We start from the raw sequence: 24,283 nt of genomic DNA, 5'->3' as shown, positions 1-24,283 counted from the left end.
GCCAGGAGCAGCGCGATGAAGGCGCTGCAATCCGTGGTCTCAGCCAGGAGCAGCGCGATGAGGGCGCTGCAATCCGTGGTATTGGCCAGGAGCAGCGCGATGAAGGCGCTGCAATCCGTGGTCTCAACCAGGAGCAGCGCGATGAGGGCGCTGCAATCCGTGGTATTGGCCAGGAGCAGCGCGATGAAGGCGCTGCAATCCGTGGTCTCAACCAGGAGCAGCGTGATGAGGGCGCTGCAATCCGTGGTCTCAACCAGGAGCAGCGCGATGAGGGCGCTGCAATCCTTGGTCTCAGCCAGGAGCAGCGCAATACAGACGCTGAAATCCTTTGTCTCTACCGGGAGCAGCGTGTTAAGGACGCTGTAATCCACGGTCTCCGTCAGCAGAAGCACGATAAGAACCGTGTAATCCATGGTCTCCATCAGGAGCAGCGCGATAAGGACCGTGTAATCCATGGTTTCCGTCAGGAGCAGCGCGATAAAGACCGTGTAATCCACAGTCTCCGCCACGAGCAGCGCGATAAGGACCGTGTAATCCACGGTTTCCATCAGGAGCAGCGCGATAAGGACCGTGTAATCCATGGTCTCCGCCTGGAGCAGCGCGATAAGGACCGTGTAATCCATGGTCTCCGCCATGAACAGCGCAATACGGACGCTGTAATCCACGGTCTCCATCAGGAGCAGCGTGATAAGGACGCTGCAATCCACAGTCTCCATCTGGAGCACCGCGATAAAGACCGTGTAATCCACGGTCTCCATCAGGAGCAGCACGATAAGGGCCTTGTAATCCTTGGTCTCCGCCTGGAGCAGCGCGATAAGGACGCTGTAATCCATGGTCTCCATCTGGAGAAGAAGAGTCTCAATGAAAAGCTCACAGAGACCAGAACCGAGCTGTTGAGCACGGTAGACAAACTCCGACAGAGTGAAGACGCCTGGCGGGTCAAATACAAGGCTCTAGGGGACAATTTCACAGAGAACCTGACTAGAAGACATAAGATCTGGGCGACCAAAGTCAATCAGTTGGAGGGTGTCAACAAAGACCTGGCAGACAGAGAACAGAGCCTGAAGACCACAGTCCAACAGTTGGAGGTTGAGAAGAAGCTCCTGGAGGACATCTGCCTGAAAATGAAGAAGAAGATGAGAGGAGTCTTTTCTCGCAGGAGGACCGAAGATCAAGGGACAACATTGCAGAAGATGAAGAGCAAAATGTTGAAGGAGACGAAAAAGGAAGATACGGAGCAGGACGCTGTGGTGATACAGGAAGAGACGGAGCAGGACGCTGTGGTGATGCAGGAAGAGACGGACGCTGTGGTGATGCAGGAAGAGACAGACGCTGTGGTGATGCAGGAAGAGACGGACGCTGTGGTGATGCAGGAAGAGACGGAGCAGGACGCTGTGGTGAAACAGGAAGAGACGGAGCAGGACGCTGTGGTGAAACAGGAAGAGACGGAGCAGGACGCTGTGGTGAAACAGAAAGAGACGGAGCAGGACGCTGTGGTGATACAGGAAGAGACGGAGCAGGACGCTGTGGTGATACAGGAAGAGACGGAGCAGGACGCTGTGGTGAAACAGGAAGAGACGGAGCAGGACGCTGTGGTGATACAGGAAGAGACGGAGCAGGACGCTGTGGTGATACAGGAAGAGACGGAGCAGGACGCTGTGGTGATACAGGAAGAGACGGAGCAGGACGCTGTGGTGAAACAGGAAGAGACGGAGCAGGACGCTGTGGTGATACAGGAAGAGACGGAGCAGGACGCTGTGGTGATACAGGAAGAGACGGAGCAGGACGCTGTGGTGATACAGGAAGAGACGGAGCAGGACGCTGTGGTGAAACAGGAAGAGACGGAGCAGGACGCTGTGGTGAAACAGGAAGAGACGGAGCAGGACGCTGTGGTGATACAGGAAGAGACGGAGCAGGACGCTGTGGTGATACAGGAAGAGACGGAGCAGGACGCTGTGGTGATACAGGAAGAGACGGAGCAGGACGCTGTGGTGAAACAGGAAGAGACGGAGCAGGACGCTGTGGTGATACAGGAAGAGACGGAGCAGGACGCTGTGGTGATACAGGAAGAGACGGAGCAGGACGCTGTGGTGATACAGGAAGAGACGGAGCAGGACGCTGTGGGGGGGTATGTCGTTTACTTTAAGTGATTAGTGATTAGCACTGCAGCCTCACAGAGACACCTCCACCTGTCTGGCTGTGAGGAGTTTGTATATTCTCCCTGCGTCTGCGTGGGTTTTCTTCTGGTGCTCAGGTTTCTCCCACAATTCCAAGTTATGCATGAGTCTAATTGGACACTCTAAATTACCCGCAAATATTTTTAAATATATTTGGGAATAATTTAGAGCATTAAAAAAAGCTTACATTGATTATATGTCAGTAAGCGTTTTCTCCTGGTGCTCAGGTTTCTCCCACAAATGGCTCACGGCCAAAAACCAAGATGGTGAGGTGTTAACTCTTTGTCTTAATGTCTTCTGTCATATCGCATCAACTAAAAAATATATAATAAGCAACAGTGAGGTGAATATCAGAGTGTATGTAGATTTTATTTCTTTATTTGCAGAATAAAAGGAGTCGGCAGAAACACCAGAAGAAGAGAACAGAAGCCGGTTGTTCAGGAGAGATGATCTCACCTCAAGAAAGAAACATCAGAAGCAAATAGAAACAAACAATAAAATACATTTTTACAATAACATTTGTTTTCAGCTCCCAGATAGAAACATGTGACCTCACTAATGATAATAATAATAATAATAATAATAGAGAGAGCTGGTCTCATCATCACTGTGTTGAAGTGATGAACTGTTGTCATGTAGCGCCTCCTGCTGGTGGAAACACTCTCCTACACTCAGACACAGAGAGCTGACCTGAGATCTGAGATCTGAGATCTGAGATCTGAGATCTGAGATCTGAGACCTGAGATCTGAGATCTGAGGCTCCAACTCTTCTGCTTATTATAAGACTGAAGAGAACAACCAGCTTCCTGGATACAGAACAACCAGCGTCCTGGATACAGAACAACCAGCATCCTGTACCCGTGATGTTGGCGGTTCAGTCACTCTGCTCCTTGACGCCGTTCTGACCAGCGATGATGCTGCTGTACTTCTTCTGCTGCTCCTCTTTAAAGGACTCCTTGACCTTCCCTCTCTTCAGTCCTCCGTCCCTGAAACACACCAACAACTCTACATTTCTATTTCTTTATATTTCTAAACATATAATATATATATGTCAATATTTGCGTTAACTTTGACAGCGTTGATAGAAACGTAGCGACCAGGAGCCGGATCGTTAACACGCGTCCAAGACCAAGCTACCAAAACGTCCGACACAGCGCCGAGACAAAATGTAAATAGAGCCGCAAAACGCCAAGAGAGGAAGGGGGGGGGGGCAACCAGTGCTCCAAGGATGTAGTACTAGTTAGTAGTATTTAGTAGTATTTAGTAGTATTTAGTACTCACCAGTCCAGATCCAGCAGTCCTCCCTGATGAGCGATGGCAGATTTCACTCTGTTGGCAAACTGAGCTGCATCCTCACCGTCCTGCACATTATACGCAGAGTACACACATTATACACAGAGTACACACATTATACACAGAGTATACACATTATACACAGAGTATACACATTATACACAGAGTACACACATTATACACAGAGTACACACATTATACACAGAGTACACACATTATACACAGAGTACACACATATATATATATATATTAGAGTGTGGTGTCAGGTGATAGAAGGTATGCAGGTTATTCAGTCTGCAGAGAAACTCTTAAACCACAACATGATTATTATATATATATATATAAATATATCATTGTAATACTGTGTCTTGTTGTTGTGTTTCGTTGTGTTGCTGTGTCTCGTTGTTGTGTTGCCGTGTCTCGTTGTTGTTTCGCTGTGTCTCGTTGTTGTGTTGCTGTGTCTCGTTGTGTTGCTGTGTCTCGTTGTTGTTTCGCTGTGTCTCGTTGTTGTGTTGCCGTGTCTCGTTGTTGTTTCGCTGTGTCTCGTTGTTGTGTTGCTGTGTCTCGTTGTGTTGCTGTGTCTCGTTGTTGTGTTGCTGTGTCTCGTTTTTGTGTTGATGTTTCTTGTTGTGTTGCTGTGTCTTGATGTTGTGTCTCTTTGTGTTGCTGTTTCTTGTTGTGTTGTTGTGTCTTGTGTTGCTGTGTCTTGTTGTTGTGTCTCGTTGTTGTGTTACTGTGTCTCGTTGTGTGTATTAATACTAGTGTGTACTAATACTAGTGTGTATTAATACTAATGTGTACTAATACTAGTGTGTACTAATACTAGTGTGTACTAATACTAGCGTGTACTAATACAAGCGTGTACTAATACAAGCTTGTACTAATACAAGCGTGTACTAATACAAGCTTGTACTAATACTAGCGTGTACTAATACTAGCGTGTACTAATACTAGCGTGTATTAATACTAGCATGTACTAATACTAGTGTGTATTAATACTAGTGTGTATTAATACTAGTGTGTATTAATACCAGTGTGTATTAATACTAGTGTGTACTAATACTAGTGTGTATTAATACTAGTGTGATGTGTGTTGACAGGTGAGGCGGTGCTTCAGGTGAGGAGGAGGAGGCGTACCTGGATGGTCATGGGAGGGAGGTACCACACGTTGACCACGATGGCCCAGCTGGTCATCATCCTCAGCAGGTAACTCACCATGTTGTATTTACCGCTGTTCCAGAAGGCGTCGCCGAAGCGAGCATCGTACTGACGCACGCCAAGAGAGAGAGAGAGAGAGAGATGATGTCACCTCTCACCTGTCTTTAGATCACCAGTGAAGAACATTCTTACAACAATAAATACAAACAACATAAACAAACCAGAGTTTACACCAAGAAGTTCCTGGAACTACTTTCAGTCCCTGAAACTAACTACTTTTAGTCCCTGGAACTACTTTTAGGTCCTGGAGCTACTTTCAGTACTTTGAACTACTTTTAGTCCCTGAAACTAACTACTTTTAGTCCCTGGAACTACTGTCAGTACTTGGAACTACTTTTAGTCCCTGGAACTACTTTTAGTCGCTGGAACTACTTCTAGTCCCTGGAACTAACTACTTTTAGTCCCTGGAACTACTTTCAGTCCCTGGAACTAACTACTTTTAGTCCCTGGAACTAACTACTTTTAGTCCCTGGAACCACTTTCAGTCCCTGGAACTAACTACTTTTAGTCCCTGGAACTACTTTCAGTCCCTGGAACTAACTACTTTTAGTTCCTGGAACTAACTTATTTTAGTCCCTGGAACTACTTTCAGTCCCTGGAACTACTTTCAGTCCCTGGAACTAACTACTTTTAGTCCCTGGAACTACTTTCAGTCCTTGGAACTAACTACTTTTAGTCCCTTGAACTAACTACTTTTAGTCCCTGGAACTACTTTTAGGTCCTGGAACTACTTTCAGTACTTTTAACTACTTTTAGTCCCTGGAACTACTTTCAGTCCCTGGAACTAACTACTTTTAGTCCCTGGAACTACTTTTAGGTCCTGGAGCTACTTTCAGTACTTGGAACTACTTTTAGTCCTTGGAACTGCTTTTAGTCCCTGGAACTAACTAATTTTAGTTCCTGGAACTAACTTCTTTTAGTCCCTGGAACTACTTTCAGTCCCTGGAACTACTTTCAGTCCTTGGAACTAACTACTTTTAGTCCCTTGAACTAACTACTTTTAGTCCCTGGAACTACTTTTAGGTCATGGAACTACTTTCAGTACTTTTAACTACTTTTAGTCCCTGGAACTACTTTTAGTCCCTGGAACTACTTTCAGTCCCTGGAACTAACTACTTTTAGTCCCTGGAACTACTTTTAGGTCCTGGAGCTACCTTCAGTACTTTGAACTACTTTTAGTCCCTGGAACTACTTTCAGTACTTGGAACTACTTTTAGTCCTTGGAACTACTTTTAGTCCCTGGAACTAACTACTTTTAGTCCCTGGAACTACTTTCAGTCCCTGGAACTAACTACTTTTAGTCCCTGGAACTACTTTTAGGTCCTGGAACAACTTTTTCTCACAAGGTTCCTAGTTCCTAGTCTGCGTTGGAAACGGGGCTTCAGTATGGTGGTCGTGTCAAGAAGGTAACCCACAAATTGCAAAATCTGATCTGTGAACTCTTGCTGGTTCCCTTCTAGACACGACCCAGTCTGGTTCATTAGTCCTTCAAAGCTCCTTTAAAGGATCTATCATAGTATTAGTAGTAGTAGTAGTAGCAGTAGTAGTAGTAGTAGTATTAGTAGTAGCAGTAGTATTAGTAGTAGTAACAGAGCATTAAATACTTGACAGATCTGCCTTGAAGGTAGGTTTTGAACAGATTAATGTTGATGAACTGTTTGAACGGATGGAGTAATGATAATAATGAGTTCTTGTACCTTTATTGTGACGGGGTAGATGGTCCCTCCGATCTCAAAGCTTCCCTTCTTAAACATCATGACTGACGTGTTGTTGACGCAGGTTCCTGTTAAGACCACAAACACAAGTTATAAAACCACAAAACCACCGTCATCATCATCATCTTCATCATCATCTTCATCTTCATCACGAGGTCGGACTCTGACCTTCAGGGAATATGAGGATGGGGAGTTTGGTCCTGGCGGCGACGTGAGCTCTCAGCCTGCAGACGGAGGAGCAGATGTTAATCTCTGACCATCACTACTTCCTGTATTCAGAGGAAGAAGGTGTCATTGTGAGGTCGTCTGGTTCTGGTTCTGGATCTGGTTCTGGATCCTCCACCGAGACCTCCAGTCTCATTCATCACATCTCCCAGCTAGTTCCCTCAGTTCAAGATCTCCTGTAGTTCCTCTGGAATACGGTCAGAAAGCTTCAGTCCGACCCGCTCGGAGCCGTTCGGAGCCGTTCGGAGCCGTTCGGAGCCGTTCGGAGCCGCCCACTTGGACCTTCATTTCTGCTCTTCAGAGACCTCTGGGGGACGTCACGGAGACTACGTCCATATTTTATACAGTCGATGGTCTGGTCTGGTCTGGTCTGGTCTGGTCTGGTCTGGTCTGGTCTGGTCTGGTCTGGACTGGACTGGTCTGGACTGGTCTGGTCTGGTCTGGACTGGTCTGGTCTGGACTGGTCTGGACTGGTCTTGTCTGGTCTGGTCTGGTCTGGACTGGTCTGGTCTGGTCTGGTCTGGACTGTTATGGTCTGGTCTGGTCTGGTCTGGACTGCTCTGGTCTGGTCTGGTCTGGTCTGGTCTGGTCTAACGGTCTCACCTGTTGGTCACAGCGTTGCGGTCTTTCATCTCTGACCTCTCGAACCAGACGTGAGGACAGGACCTCACCATGGACCTCTGCATGACCCCCATCAGACCGCCGTGGATCTGACCCACCTAAAGGACGGGACAGTGAGGACAGGACAGTGACATCACTGCGTGGAAGAACGTGTGACGTAAGAGACACGATGACACTCACCATGGCGTAGCAGCCGTCGTTGGCCAGAATCACCACATCGATGGGCGTGGTGTGGTTGGCGACGCAGATTCCTCCTTTCTGAGGTCGGTTCTCTCTGCAGAGACGAGACGAGTCATGATGTTTATTAGAGACGTGATAACGCTGATGAATCAGAGCTGAAGCTGACCAGAGGTCTGGACTATGGAGCAGGATGTGGTGTTAGCGAGGTAACTTCAGGGTTAACCCTTCAGGGTTCTCCGTCCTACGAAGCTGGATCACTTCTTACCTGGTAGATCACCATGGTTACCATGGTAACTGATCTGGAACATAACCTGCTCCGGAGCAGGTTATGTTCCAGATCAGAGATCAACTCGTATAAAAGCACCTCCTACTGACCAATCAGAGCCAGGGTATCTTCATCATACTCGGGGTATCTTCATCATCATACCCAGGGTGTCTCCATCATACCCAGGGTGTCTCCATCATACCCAGGGTATCTTCATCATACCCGGGGTGTCTCCATCATACCCGGGGTATCTTCATCATACCCGGGGTATCTTCATCATACTCGGGGTATCTTCATCATACCCGGGGTATGATGGAGACACCCTGGGTATGATGAACTGGCCTCAGTTGTGGTGATGTTTATTAGAAAGGTGTTAACGGTGATGAATCCGAGCTGAAGCTGACCTGTTGTGGTAGAGGACGGTAGCCGACAGTCCTCTGGCACAGATCCTGTAGCAGGTCAGATGGACCAGCTCACTCAGCCAGTTCTTCACACTGAAACACAAACGGGAAATATTATTATTACTATTATTATACTGAGCCAAAACCCTGAATTTATATATAATTATTATTATTATTACACATATTATACTGTGTTGCTGTGTCCCATTGTTTCATTGATGTGTTTTGTTGATGTGTTGCTGTGTCTCGTTCTTATGTCTCGTTGTTCTGTTGTGTCTCGTTGTTCTGTTGTGTCTCGTTGTTCTGTTGTGTCTCGTTGTTTCGTTGTTGTGTTGCTGTGTCTCCTTGTCTCGTTGTTGTGTCTTGTTGCTGTGTTGCTGTGTCTCCTTGTTTCGTTGTTGTGTCTCGTTGTTGTGTTGCTGTGTCTCGTTTCGTTGTGGTATTGCTGTGTCTCGTTGTTGTGTTGCTGTGTCTCATTTCGTTGTGGTATTGCTGTGTCTCGTTGCTGTGTCTCGTTGTTGTGTTGCTGTGTCTCGTTGTGTTACTGTCTCTTGCTGTTGTATTGCTGTGTCTCGTTGTTGTGTTGCTGTGTCTCGTTGTGGTGTTGCTGTGTCTCGTTGTGTTACTGTCTCTCGCTGTTGTATTGCTGTATCTCGTTGTTCCGTTGTTGTGTCTTGTTGTTGTGTTGCTGTGTCTCGTTGTGGTGTTGCTGTGTCTCGTTGTGTTACTGTCTCTCGCTGTTGTATTGCTGTATCTCGTTGTTCCGTTGTTGTGTCTTGTTGTTGTGTTGCTGTGTCTCGTTGTGGTGTTGCTGTGTCTCGTTGTGTTACTGTCTCTCGCTGTTGTATTGCTGTATCTCATTGTTTCGTTGTTGTGTCTTGTTGTTGTGTTGCTGTGTCTCGTTGTGGTATTGCTGTGTCTCGTTGTTGTGTTGCTGTGTCTCGTTGTGGTGTTGCTGTGTCTCGTTGTGTTACTGTCTCTCGCTGTTGTATTGCTGTGTCTCGTTGTGGTGTTGCTGTGTCTCGTTGTTGTATTGCTGTGTCTCGTTGTTGTATTGCTGTGTAGTTGTGTTGCTGTGTAGCTGTGTAGCTGTGTTGCTGTGTAGCTGAGTTGCTGAGTTGCTGTGTTGCTCAGTTGCTGTGTTGCTGTACCTGCTCTCAGGCATAAATCCAACCAGACTGGTTCCGATCACCAGCCAGGAGAGTCCGATGATGGCCAGAGTGATTCTGCCGGAGAACCAGAGAGACGACGTGTTGAGGGATTATTTATTATAGTTTATTATAGTTTATTATAGTTTATTATAATTTATTATAGTTTATTATAGTTTATTATAATTTATTATAATTTATTATAGTTTATTATAATTTATTATAGTTTATTATAATTTATTATAGTTTATTATAGTTTATTATAGTTTATTATAATTTATTATAGTTTATTATAATTTATTATAGTTTATTATAGTTTATTATAGTTTATTATAATTTATTATAGTTTATTATAGTTTATTATAGTTTATTATAGTTTATTATAGTTTATTATAATTTATTATAGTTTATTATAGTTTATTATAATTTATTATAGTTTATTATAATTTATTATAGTTTATTATAGTTTATTATAGTTTATTATAATTTATTATAGTTTATTATAATTTGTTATAGTTTATTATAATTTATTATAGTTTATTATAATTTATTATAGTTTATTATAGTTTATTATAGTTTATTATAATTTATTATAGTTTATTATAGTTTATTAGTTTATTATAATTTATTATAGTTTATTATAGTTTATTATAATTTATTATAGTTTATTATAATTTATTATAGTTTATTATAGTTTATTATAGTTTATTACAGATCATTTTATAACCTGATGGTCCGTAAAGAGACACTCTGGACGGACGTCTCTAAGAACAGCACGGCTCACTGAGAGGCTGCTCTGTGTTGGACTGACCTGAGAGGGAAGAGGACGCCGTAGCGTACGAAGACGCCGACCCCCCCAGAAGACGGTGAGGCGGAGGCTGATGTAACGGAAGTTCTGGTTGGTTCTGGTGAGGAGGTTCCAGGAGGCCAGCTCCTCGGAGGAGAAGCGCTGGGTCACCTGGTCGTCCACGATGCTCTCCAGACCCTTCTTGTAGAAATAGAAGACGTCGCTCAGAGAAAACTCGCCCTCCGCCAGCGAGCCACAACTCCTCATCTCCTCCTCCATGGAGCCGCCCGCTCGCTCAATGATCCCTGGGACGCCATCACAGCACCGGAGGTCACCACCGGATCAGAACACATTATTACTTATTACTATTAGCCCATATTACTGCATATTAGCCACAGCTAACTGTTCTATTCATTATCTCCATTTAATCACTATAATACGGAAGCTCTGAGAGGACAGAGAGAAACCCACAAAAACCTCCCGTCACGTCCTCCAGCACAACGTGTTGTGTAACGTGTATTAATGATGTGATGGTACACGGTGTTGTGTAACGTGTATTAATGATGTGACGGTACACTGTGTTGTGTAACGTGTATTAATGATGTGACGGTACACTGTGTTGTGTAACGTGTATTAATGATGTGATGTACACTGTGTTGTGTAACGTGTATTAATGATGTGACGGTACACGGTGTTGTGTAACGTGTATTAATGATGTGACGGTACACTGTGTTGTGTAACGAGGTCGTATTAATGATGTGATGGTACACTGTGTTGTGTAACGTGTATTAATGATGTGATGGTACACGGTGTTGTGTAACGTGTATTAATGATGTGATGGTACACTGTGTTGTGTAACGTGTATTAATGATGTGATGGTACACGGTGTTGTGTAACGTGTATTAATGATGTGATGGTACACGGTGTTGTGTAACGTGTATTAATGATGTGATGGTACACTGTGTTGTGTAACGTGTATTAATGATGTGATGGTACACGGTGTTGTGTAACGTGTATTAATGATGTGACGGTACACTGTGTTGTGTAACGTGTATTAATGATGTGATGGTACACTGTGTTTGTGTAACGTGTATTAATGATGTGATGGTACACTGTGTTGTGTAACGTGTATTAATGATGTGATGGTACACCGGTGTGTGTAACGTGTATTAATGATGTGACGGTACACTGTGTTGTGTAACGTGTATTAATGAATGTGATGGTACACTGTGTTGTGTAACGTGTATTAATGATTGTGACGGTACACGGTGTTGTGTAACGTGTATTAATGATGTGACTGGTACACTGTGTTGTGTAACGAGGTCGTATTAATGATGTGATGGTACACTGTGTTGTGTAAACGTGTATTAATGATGTGATGGTACACGGTGTTTGTGTAACGTGTATTAATGATGTGATGGTACACGGTGTGTGTAACGTGTATTAATGATTGTGATGGTACACGGTGTTGTGTAACGTGTATTAATGATGTGATGGTACACTGTGTTGTTGTACCGTGTATTAATTGATGTGATGGTACACGGTGTGTGTAACGTGTATTAATGATGTGACGGTACACTGTGTTGTGTAACGTGTATTAATGATGTGATGGTACACTGTGTTGTGTAACGTGTATTAATGATGTGATGGTACACGGTGGTTGTGTAACGTGTATTAATGATGTGACGGTACACTGTGTTGTGTAACGTGTATTAATGATGTTACGGTACACTGTGTTGTGTAACGTGTATTAATGATGTGATGGTACACGGTGTTGTGTAACGTGTATTAATGATGTGGACGGTACACTGTGTTGTGTAACGTGTATTAATGATGTGACGGTACACTGTGTTGTGTAACGTGTATTAATGATGTGACGGTACACTGTGTTGTGTAACGTGTATTAATGATGTGATGGTACACTGTGTTGTGTAACGTGTATTAATGATGTGATGGTACACGGTGTTGTGTAACGTGTATTAATGATGTGACGGTACACTGTGTTGTGTAACGAGGTCGTATTAATGATGTGATGGTACACTGTGTTGTGTAACGTGTATTAATGATGTGATGGTACACTGTGTTGTGTAACGTGTATTAATGATGTGACGGTACACTGTGTTGTGTAACGCAGTCGTATTAATGATGTGATGGTACACTGTGTTGTGTAACGTGTATTAATGATGTGACGGTACACAGTGTTGTGTAACGTGTATTAATGATGTGATTGTACACTGTGTTGTGTAACGTGTATTAATGATGTGATGGTACACGGTGTTGTGTAACGTGTATTAATGATGTGACGGTACACTGTGTTGTGTAACGTGTATTAATGATGTGATGGTACACTGTGTTGTGTAACGTGTATTAATGATGTGACGGTACACTGTGTTGTGTAACGTGTATTAATGATGTGATGGTACACTGTGTTGTGTAACGTGTATTAATGATGTGATGTACACGGTGTTGTGTAACGTGTATTAATGATGTGATGGTACACGGTATTGTGTAACGTGTATTAATGATGTGACGGTACACTGTGTTGTGTAACGTGTATTAATGATGTGATGGTACACTGTGTTGTGTAACGTGTATTAATGATGTGACGGTACACTGTGTTGTGTAACGTGTATTAATGATGTGATGGTACACTGTGTTGTGTAACGTGTATTAATGATGTGACGGTACACTGTGTGGTGTAACGGGTATTAATGATGTAATGGTACACTGTGTTGTGTAACGTGTATTAATGATGTGATTGTACACGGTGTTGTGTAACGTGTATTAATGATGTGACGGTACACTGTGTTGTGTAACGAGGTCGTATTAATAATGTGATGGTACACTGTGTTGTGTAACGTGTATTAATGATGTGACGGTACACTGTGTTGTGTAACGCAGTCGTATTAATGATGTGATGGTACACTGTGTTGTGTAACGTGTATTAACGATGTGATGGTACACTGTGTTGTGTAACGTGTATTAATGATGTGATGGTACACGGTGTTGTGTAACGTGTATTAATGATGTGACGGTACACTGTGTTGTGTAACGTGTATTAATGATGTGACGGTACACTGTGTTGTGTAACGTGTATTAATGATGTGATGGTACACTGTGTTGTGTAACTGTGTATTAATGATGTGACGGTACACTGTGTTGTGTAACGTGTATTAATGATGTGACGGTACACTGTGTTGTGTAACGTGTATTAATGATGTGACGGTACACTGTGTTGTGTAACGTGTATTAATGATGTGATGGTACACTGTGTTGTGTAACGTGTATTAATGATGTGATGGTACACGGTGTTGTGTAACGTGTATTAATGATTGTGACGGTACACTGTGTTGTGTAACGTGTATTAATGATGTGACGGTACACTGTGTTGTGTAACGTGTATTAATGATGTGATGGTACACTGTGTTGTGTAACGTGTATTAATGATGTGATGGTACACGGTGTTGTGTAACGTGTATTAATGATGTGACGGTACACTGTGTTGTGTAACGTGTATTAATGATGTGATGGTACACTGTGTTGTGTAACGTGTATTAATGATGTGATGGTACACTGTGTTGTGTAACGTGTATTAATGATGTGATGGTACACGGTGTTGTGTAACGTGTATTAATGATGTGACGGTACACTGTGTTGTGTAACGTGTATTAATGATGTGACGGTACACTGTGTTGTGTAAGTGTATTAATGATGTGATGGTACACGGTGTTGTGTAACGTGTATTAATGATGTGACGGTACACTGTGTTGTGTAACGTGTATTAATGATGTGACGGTACACTGTGTTGTGTAACGTGTATTAATGATGTGACGGTACACTGTGTTGTGTAACGTGTATTAATGATGTGATGGTACACTGTGTTGTGTAACGTGTATTAATGATGTGATGGTACACGGTGTTGTGTAACGTGTATTAATGATGTGACGGTACACTGTGTTGTGTAACGAGGTCGTATTAATGATGTGATGGTACACTGTGTTGTGTAACGTGTATTAATGATGTGATGGTACACTGTGTTGTGTAACGTGTATTAATGATGTGACGGTACACTGTGTTGTGTAACGCAGTCGTATTAATGATGTGATGGTACACTGTGTTGTGTAACGTGTATTAATGATGTGACGGTTACACAGTGTGTGTAACGTGTATTAAGATGTGATTGTACACTGTGTTGTGTAACGTGTATTAATGATGTGATGGTACACGGTGTTGTGTAACGTGTATTAATGATGTGACGGTACACTGTGTTGTGTAAGTGTATTAATGATGTGATGGTACACTGTGTTGTGTAACGTGTATTAATGATGTGACGGTACACTGTGTTGTGTAACGTGTATTAATGATGTGATGGTACACTGTGTTGTGTAACGTGTATTAATGATGTGATGTACACGGTGTTGTGTAACGTGTATTAATGATGTGATGGTACACGGTATTGTGTAACGTGTATTAATGATGTGACGGTACACTGTGTTGTGTAACGTGTATTAATGATGTGATGGTACCACTGTGTTGTGTAACGTGTATTAATGATGTGACGGTACACTGTTGTTGTGTAACGTGTATTAATGATGTGATGGTACACTGTGTTGTTTAACGGTCGTATTAATGATGTGACGGTACACTGTGTTGTGTAACGTGTATTAATGATGGTAATGGTACACTGTGTTTGTGTAACGTGTATTAATGATGTGATTGTACACGGTGTTGTGTAACGTGTATAATGATGTGACGGTACCACTGTGTTGTTGTAACGAGGTCGTATTAATAATGTGATGGTACACTGTGTTGTGTAACGTGTATTAATGATGGTGACGGTACACTGTGTTGTGTAACGCAGTCGTATTAATGATGTGATGGTACACTGTGTTGTGTAACGTGTATTAACGATGTGATGGTACACTGTGTTGTGTAACGTGTATTAATGATGTGACGGTACACTGTGTTGTGTAACGCAGTCGTATTAATGATGTGACGGTACACTGTGTTGTGTAACGTGTATTAATGATGTGATGGTACACGGTGTTGTGTAACGTGTATTAATGATGTGATTGTACACTGTGTTGTGTAACGTGTATTAATGATGTGATCGGTACACTGTGTTGTGTAACGTGTATTAATGATGTGACGGTACACTGTGTTGTGTAACGTGTATTAATGATGTGATGGTACACTGTGTTGTGTAACGTGTATTAATGATGTGACTGGTACACGGTGTTGTGTAACGTGTATTAATGATGTGACGGTACACTGTGTTGTGTAACGTGTATTAATGATGTGATGGTACACTGTGTTGTGTAACGTGTATTAATGATGTGACGGTACACGGTGTTGTGTAACGTGTATTAATGATGTGACGGTACACTGTGTTGTGTAACGAGGTCGTATTAATGATGTGATGGTACACTGTGTTGTGTAACGTGTATTAATGATGTGATGGTACACGGTGTTGTGTAACGTGTATTAATGATGTGATGGTACACGGTGTTGTGTAACGTGTATTAATGATGTGATGGTACACGGTGTTGTGTAACGTGTATTAATGATGTGATGGTACACTGTGTTGTGTAACGTGTATTAATGATGTGATGGTACACGGTGTTGTGTAACGTGTATTAATGATGTGACGGTACACTGTGTTGTGTAACGTGTATTAATGATGTGATGGTACACTGTGTTGTGTAACGTGTATTAATGATGTGATGGTACACGGTGTTGTGTAACGTGTATTAATGATGTGACGGTACACTGTGTTGTGTAACGTGTATTAATGATGTGACGGTACACTGTGTTGTGTAACGTGTATTAATGATGTGATGGTACACGGTGTTGTGTAACGTGTATTAATGATGTGACGGTACACTGTGTTGTGTAACGTGTATTAATGATGTGACGGTACACTGTGTTGTGTAACGTGTATTAATGATGTGACGGTACACTGTGTTGTGTAACGTGTATTAATGATGTGATGGTACACTGTGTTGTGTAACGTGTATTAATGATGTGATGGTACACGGTGTTGTGTAACGTGTATTAATGATGTGACGGTACACTGTGTTGTGTAACGAGGTCGTATTAATGATGTGATGGTACACTGTGTTGTGTAACGTGTATTAATGATGTGATGGTACACTGTGTTGTGTAACGTGTATTAATGATGTGACGGTACACTGTGTTGTGTAACGCAGTCGTATTAATGATGTGATGGTACACTGTGTTGTGTAACGTGTATTAATGATGTGACGGTACACAGTGTTGTGTAACGTGTATTAATGATGTGATTGTACACTGTGTTGTGTAACGTGTATTAATGATGTGATGGTACACGGTGTTGTGTAACGTGTATTAATGATGTGACGGTACACTGTGTTGTGTAACGTGTATTAATGATGTGATGGTACACTGTGTTGTGTAACGTGTATTAATGATGTGACGGTACACTGTGTTGTGTAACGTGTATTAATGATGTGATGGTACACTGTGTTGTGTAACGTGTATTAATGATGTGATGTACACGGTGTGTGTAACGTGTATAATGATGTGATGGTACACGGTATTGTGTAACGTGTATTAATGATGTGACGGTACACTGTGTTGTGTAACGTGTATTAATGATGTGATGGTACACTGTGTTGTGTAACGTGTATTAATGATGTGACGGTACACTGTGTTGTGTAACGTGTATTAATGATGTGATGGTACACTGTGTTGTGTAACGTGTATTAATGATGTGACGGTACACTGTGTGGTGTAACGGGTATTAATGATGTAATGGTACACTGTGTTGTGTAACGTGTATTAATGATGTGATTGTACACGGTGTTGTGTAACGTGTATTAATGATGTGACGGTACACTGTGTTGTGTAACGAGGTCGTATTAATAATGTGATGGTACACTGTGTTGTGTAACGTGTATTAATGATGTGACGGTACACTGTGTTGTGTAACGCAGTCGTATTAATGATGTGATGGTACACTGTGTTGTGTAACGTGTATTAACGATGTGATGGTACACTGTGTTGTGTAACGTGTATTAATGATGTGACGGTACACTGTGTTGTGTAACGCAGTCGTATTAATGATGTGATGGTACACTGTGTTGTGTAACGTGTATTAATGATGTGACGGTACACGGTGTTGTGTAACGTGTATTAATGATGTGATTGTACACTGTGTTGTGTAACGTGTATTAATGATGTGATGGTACACTGTGTTGTGTAACGTGTATTAATGATGTGACGGTACACTGTGTTGTGTAACGTGTATTAATGATGTGATGGTACACTGTGTTGTGTAACGTGTATTAATGATGTGACGGTACACTGTGTTGTGTAACGTGTATTAATGATGTGATGGTACACTGTGTTGTGTAACGTGTATTAATGATGTGATGTACACGGTGTTGTGTAACGTGTATTAATGATGTGATGGTACACGGTATTGTGTAACGTGTATTAATGATGTGACGGTACACTGTGTTGTGTAACGTGTATTAATGATGTGATGGTACACTGTGTTGTGTAACGTGTATTAATGATGTGACGGTACACTGTGTTGTGTAACGTGTATTAATGATGTGATGGTACACTGTGTTGTGTAACGTGTATTAATGATGTGACGGTACACTGTGTTGTGTAACGCAGTCGTATTAATGATGTGATGGTACACTGTGTTGTGTAACGTGTATTAATGATGTGACGGTACACGGTGTTGTGTAACGTGTATTAATGATGTGATTGTACACTGTGTTGTGTAACGTGTATTAATGATGTGATGGTACACTGTGTTGTGTAACGTGTATTAATGATGTGATGGTACACGGTGTTGTGTAACGTGTATTAATGATGTGATGGTACACTGTGTTGTGTAACGTGTATTAATGATGTGATGGTACACTGTGTTGTGTAACGTGTATTAATGATGTGATGGTACACTGTGTTGTGTAACGTGTATTAATGATGTGATGGTACACTGTGTTGTGTAACGTGTATTAATGATGTGACGGTACACTGTTGTGTAACGCAGTCGTATTAATGATGTGATGGTACACTGTGTTGTGTAACGTGTATTAATGATGTGATGGTACACGGTGTTGTGTAACGTGTATTAATGATGTGACGGTACACTGTGTTGTGTAACGTGTATTAATGATGTGACGGTACACTGTGTTGTGTAACGTGTATTAATGATGTGATGGTACACTGTGTTGTGTAACGTGTATTAATGATGTGATGTACACGGTGTTGTCTAACGTGTATTAATGATGTGACGGTACACTGTGTTGTGTAACGTGTATTAATGATGTGATGGTACACTGTGTTGTGTAACGTGTATTAATGATGTGATGTACACGGTGTTGTGTAACGTGTATTAATGATGTGATGGTACACGGTGTTGTGTAACGTGTATTAATGATGTGACGGTACACTGTGTTGTGTAACGTGTATTAATGATGTGACGGTACACTGTGTTGTGTAACGTGTATTAATGATGTGATGGTACACTGTGTTGTGTAACGTGTATTAATGATGTGATGTACACGGTGTTGTGTAACGTGTATTAATGATGTGATGGTACACGGTGTTGTGTAACGTGTATTAATGATGTGACGGTACACTGTGTTGTGTAACGTGTATTAATGATGTGATGGTACACGGTGTTGTGTAACGTGTATCAATGATGTGATTGTACACTGTGTTGTGTAACGTGTATTAATGATGTGATGGTACACGGTGTTGTGTAACGTGTATTAATGATGTGACGGTACACTGTGTTGTGTAACGTGTATTAATGATGTGATGGTACACGGTGTTGTGTAACGTGTATTAATGATGTGATGTACACGGTGTTGTGTAACGTGTATTAATGATGTGATGGTACACTGTGTTGTGTAACGTGTATTAATGATGTGGTGTACACGGTGTTGTGTAACGTGTATTAATGATGTGATGGTACACTGTGTTGTGTAACGTGTATTAATGATGTGATGTACACGGTGTTGTGTAACGTGTATTAATGATGTGATGTACACGGTGTTGTGTAACGTGTATTAATGATGTGATGGTACACGGTGTTGTGTAACGTGTATTAATGATGTGATGGTACACTGTGTTGTGTAACGTGTATTAATGATGTGATGGTACACTGTGTTGTGTAACGTGTATTAATGATGTGATGGTACACTGTGTTGTGTAACGTGTATTAATGATGTGAAAGGTTGTTGTTTCTATGATGGGAACTCTTTCACAGCAGTGAGATTACAGCGAGCTGCAGCAGAGGAACAGAGATCATTATGTTAAAGCAGGAACAGTCTGAGCGTCACGAGGAAGCTGACCTTTCACTAATCTTTAACCCTTCATGGGCAGCTGCTTCGTGGGACTGGGACAGACGTTTCTCTCTTGCCTCTCAGAGCTTCCGTATTATTGTGATTACATGGAGATAATGAATATAACAGTTAGCTGTAGCTGAACATTAAACTCAACAGGAAGTGGTATCACAGTGGCGTGAAGAATCATCTTTATATGCATTAAAGGGTCACTGATCTGACACTGAATCAAACTCATAAATAATATTATAAACTATGAAAGTTGTGGAGATCATGACGGTGAGGAGATGTGTTGTTAACGTGATCAACTCGTCCACACGGACAGATTATAGTGTGTTTATGTGTTCACTGAGTGAGTGTGTATTTAGTGTGTATTGGGTGTGTATTGTGTGTGTAATGAGTGTGTATTGTGTGTGTAATAAGTGTGTATTGTGTGTATTGTGTGTATTGAGTGTGTATTGTGTGTGTATTAAGTGTGTATTGTGTGTGTATTGAGTGTGTATTGAGTGTGTATTGTGTGTGTATTGTGTGTGTAATGAGTGTGTATTGAGTGTGTATTGTGTGTGTATTGTGTGTGTATTAAGTGTGTATTGAGTGTGTATTGAGTGTGTAATGAGTGTATACAGGGTGTGTATTGTGTGTGTAATGAGTGTGTATTGTGTGTGTAATGTGTGTGTGATGAGTGTGTATTGTGTGTGTATTAAGTGTGTATTGAGTGTGTATTGTGTGTGTATTAAGTGTATATTGTGTGTGTATTGTGTGTGTACAGGGTGTGTACTGTGTGTGTATTGTGTGTGTACAGGGTGTGTATTGTGTGTGTAATGAGTGTGTATTGAGTGTGTATTGTGTGTGTATTGTGTGTGTATTAAGTGTGTATTGAGTGTGTATTGAGTGTGTATTGTGTGTGTAATGAGTGTATACAGGGTGTGTATTGTGTGTGTAATGAGTGTGTATTGTGTGTAATGTGTGTGTGATGAGTGTGTATTGTGTGTGTATTAAGTGTGTATTGAGTGTGTATTGTGTGTGTATTAAGTGTATATTGTGTGTGTATTGTGTGTGTACAGGGTGTGTACTGTGTGTGTATTGTGTGTGTACAGGGTGTGTATTGTGTGTGTAATGCGTGTATTGTGTGTGTATTAAGTGTGTATTGTGTGTGTATTGTGTGTGTAATGAGTGTGTACAGGGTGTGTATTGTGTGTGTAATGTGTGTATTGTGTGTGTAATGAGTGTGTACAGGGTGTGTATTGTGTGTGTAATGTGTGTATTGTGTGTGTAATGTGTGTGTATTGTGTGTGTAATGTGTGTGTGATGAGTGTGTATTGTGTGTGTATTAAGTGTGTATTGAGTGTGTATTGTGTGTGTATTAAGTGTGTATTGTGTGTGTAATGTGTGTATTGTGTGTGTGTACAGGGTGTGTATTGTGTGTGTAATGTGTGTATTGTGTGTGTAATGTGTGTGTATTGTGTGTGTGATGAGTGTGTATTGTGTGTGTATTAAGTGTGTATTGAGTGTGTATTGTGTGTGTATTAAGTGTGTATTGTGTGTGTAAAGTGTGTATTGTGTGTGTAATGTGTGTATTGTGTGTGTATTGTGTGTGTAATGAGTGTCAGCCTGCAGCTCATTGAAGGGTTAATCATGTGGTGATCAGCTGACCTGCAGCTCTCAGTCAACAACAGGAAACTCAGTTTGAGCAGACTTGATTATTAATCCCGTTGATTGTTCATTAGTTAGTTTTAGGTGTGAGCAGCCTGCTGGAGGATGTTAGTGAGGAGAGAGGAGCCTCACCGCTGGGTTAGGGTTAGAGAGAGGAGCTGGGTTAGGGTTAGAGAGAGGAGCTGGGTTAGGGTTAGGGTTAGAGAGGGTTGGGGTTAGGGGGTTAGGGTTAGGGTTAGAGAGGGTTAGGGTTAGAGAGGGTTAGGGGGTTAGGGTTAGGGTTAGAGAGGGTTAGGGGGTTAGGGGGTTAGGGTTAGGGTTAGAGAGGGTTGGGGTTAGGGGGTTAGGGGGTTAGGGTTAGGGTTAGAGAGGGTTAGGGGGTTAGGGGGTTAGGGTTAGGGTTAGAGAGGGTTAGGGGGTTAGGGGGTTAGGGTTAGGGTTAGAGAGGGTTGGGGTTAGGGGGTTAGGGGGTTAGGGTTAGGGTTAGAGAGGGTTAGGGGGTTAGGGGGTTAGGGTTAGGGTTAGAGAGGGTTAGGGGGTTAGGGGGTTAGGGTTAGGGTTAGAGAGGGTTGGGGGGTTAGGGGGTTAGGGTTAGGGTTAGAGAGGGTTAGGGGGTTAGGGGGTTAGGGGGTTAGGGTTAGAGAGGGTTAGGGAGTTAGGGGGTTAGGGGGTTAGGGTTAGGGTTAGGGTTAGAGAGGGTTGGGGGGTTAGGGGGTTAGGGTTAGGGTTAGAGAGGGTTAGGGAGTTAGGGTTAGGGTTAGAGAGAGGAGCCTCACCGCTGGGCAGAGGAACAGGAACACTGGGCTGCTGCTGCCGTCCTCTCTGGATCCGGATCGTGGCCCACTACAGAGACACACTGACTATCAGATGACCTCTGACACCGTTTCATAACTGAACAAACATGTGACGTAATGAGTGAAGAGGCCGACCGGCAGGCCGGCAGACAGACCGCTCTGCTGAGGACAAACTGTGCTCACCTCCAGGATCTGGACCAGGATCTGGATGTAGACCCCGGTGACCCCCAGAGAGAGACCGAACATGGCGGGCAGCATGATGAGGAACAGCACCACAAACATCCACACCTGGAACACGGCCACGGCGGCGCTCCACAGGTCCTCCATCAGCGAGCGCCACCACGTCACGGCATCGTCTGCAAACAGACACAGAACCAGACTCAGAGGAGGTTACAGACACATGAACAGACAGGTCCAGACTGAACCATGAACTATGGGATGTGCTTCATCATTCATGTTCTCCTCAGGATCAACTTCCTCTACAGCGTCATCAGCTCAACATGTGACCAGAGACCTGCAGAACCTCAGACGTCCCTCAGCCTCATCCTGACGCTGTGGTTCATCCTTTCAGTCATTTTTCAATCAAAACAATAATTATTATCTGCTTACCGTTTCTCTAATGTCTCACATGTTCTGCTTATACTGAATATTTATCATTTTTTTCAAACACAACGAGACATTTGAAGACGTTATCTTGAGCTCTGGGACAATTTCCTCTATTTTCTGACATTTTATACATGAAACAAATAATGAAGAAAATAACTCAGATTAATCAATAATGAAAATAATCATTATTTACAGCCATTATTGAGTGAAAAATCTATTTGTGCAATTTAAATAATGTACATTTCTTAACATTCTGTGGAATTAATTAGGCTGTATTATAATAATAATAACAATAATAATATATACACAAAATATTTATATATTATAATGTTATTAATATATATAACAATATTAATTATATTATATATAAACATATAAATTAAATTAATATATATATATAATTAATATTAATATATTATATATAAATTAATATATATAAAAATATTATATAATATAATTGTTGTATTTCAGAATCTGTATACTTCTGTCCTGGTCCTGTAGTATTACTGTAGTAGTGCTGTAGTAGTACTGTAATAGTACTGTAGTAGTGCTGTAGTAGTACTGTAATAGTACTGTAGTAAATCTACTTGTTGTGTTCTCTGAGGGCTGCAGGGAGAGAACCAGCTGAACCGTTAGTCCACAGAGATTATCTAAACTCTAAAGTAACAAACAAACCACACAAACAACAATACTACTACACATATAAACACATATATATACATACTGTTTATATATATATAAATATATATATATATTAGTGTTTTAATAAATACCTGAGAGTTGGTGTCCGCGGTGTTAAAATGTTCTGGAATCTTTGTCCTGAAGCCTCAAAAACACTCTGCAGCCAGCAGCCTCCTTCAAAATAAAAGCACCGTTCTGATGAACGTGATGGGCCTTCAAAATAAAAGCACCGTTCTGATAAACGTGATGGGCCTTCAAAATAAAAGCACTGTTCTTATGAACGTGATGGGCCTTCAAAATAAAAGCACCATTCTGATGAACGTGATAGGCCTTCAAAATAAAAGCACCATTCTGATGAACGTGATAGGCCTTCAAAATAAAAGCACCGTTCTGATGACCGTGATGGGCCTTCAAAATAAAAGCACCATTCTAATGAACGTGATAGGCCTTCAAAATAAAGGCACCATTCTGATGACCGTGATGGGCCTTCAAAATAAAAGCACCATTCTAATGAACGTGATAGGCCTTCAAAATAAAGGCACCATTCTGATGACCGTGATGGGCCTTCAAAATAAAAGCACCATTCTAATGAACGTGATAGGCCTTCAAAATAAAAGCACCGCTCTGATGAACGTGATGGGCCTTCAAAATAAAAGCACCGCTCTGATGAACGTGATGGGCCTTCAAAATAAAAGCACCATTCTGATGAACGTGATGGGTCGTTCAGATTCATTCAAGAGGTTAGTCAGTCTGTCGATAGTAAATGAATGATGTGTTAGGTTACTTTATCTTTTTTATTTTATTTTCTTATCTTATTTACTCATTTTACTAAATGTATCTTACTTAATTGTTATTCTATTAGGCACTGGTGCTAGAAATAGTACTTTCTTATTTTATACACTTGAACTTGTTGTAATTTTGATCAATCTCTGGCACAAGAATTTCTTTCGGGATTAATAAAGTTCTATCTTATTTTATCTTATAAAGCAAATAAAACAGGTAGAGTAGATGTAATAAATAAATATAAACAGAAGTATTACACTAGAGGAATCAAATAGGTCAAATAGATGTAATGTAAACAAAGGTAGTAGCACTTGAGTTGTATATTGCATGAAGGATATATGGCACAGATAAATGTATTTCACTTTCAGTGTATTAATATTGCACAGTAT

At 41.7% G+C, this 24,283-nt stretch overlaps 1 protein-coding gene across 1 annotated transcript; it reads right to left on the bottom strand.

The window, feature by feature from the left end:
* Positions 1-2,527: 2,527 nt before the first annotated feature.
* Positions 2,528-23,301, bottom strand: gpat3 (glycerol-3-phosphate acyltransferase 3). The gene is given in 14 exon segments (XM_037753330.1): positions 2,528-3,163; positions 3,459-3,538; positions 4,608-4,736; positions 6,386-6,471; positions 6,572-6,627; positions 7,232-7,347; positions 7,430-7,523; positions 8,099-8,188; positions 9,247-9,321; positions 10,055-10,098; positions 10,100-10,335; positions 21,807-21,873; positions 22,008-22,180; positions 23,204-23,301. Coding segments are annotated over 13 exon segments (1,329 nt in total). The 5' UTR covers positions 22,152-22,180; positions 23,204-23,301; the 3' UTR covers positions 2,528-3,051.
* Between the last annotated feature and the right edge of the window lie 982 nt (positions 23,302-24,283).

This window comes from Sebastes umbrosus, chromosome 19 (assembly GCF_015220745.1).
Source record: "Sebastes umbrosus isolate fSebUmb1 chromosome 19, fSebUmb1.pri, whole genome shotgun sequence".
Taxonomy (NCBI): domain Eukaryota; kingdom Metazoa; phylum Chordata; class Actinopteri; order Perciformes; family Sebastidae; genus Sebastes; species Sebastes umbrosus.
Note: the sequence above shows the minus strand (reverse complement) of the source record. Positions and strands in the feature narration are given on the sequence as shown.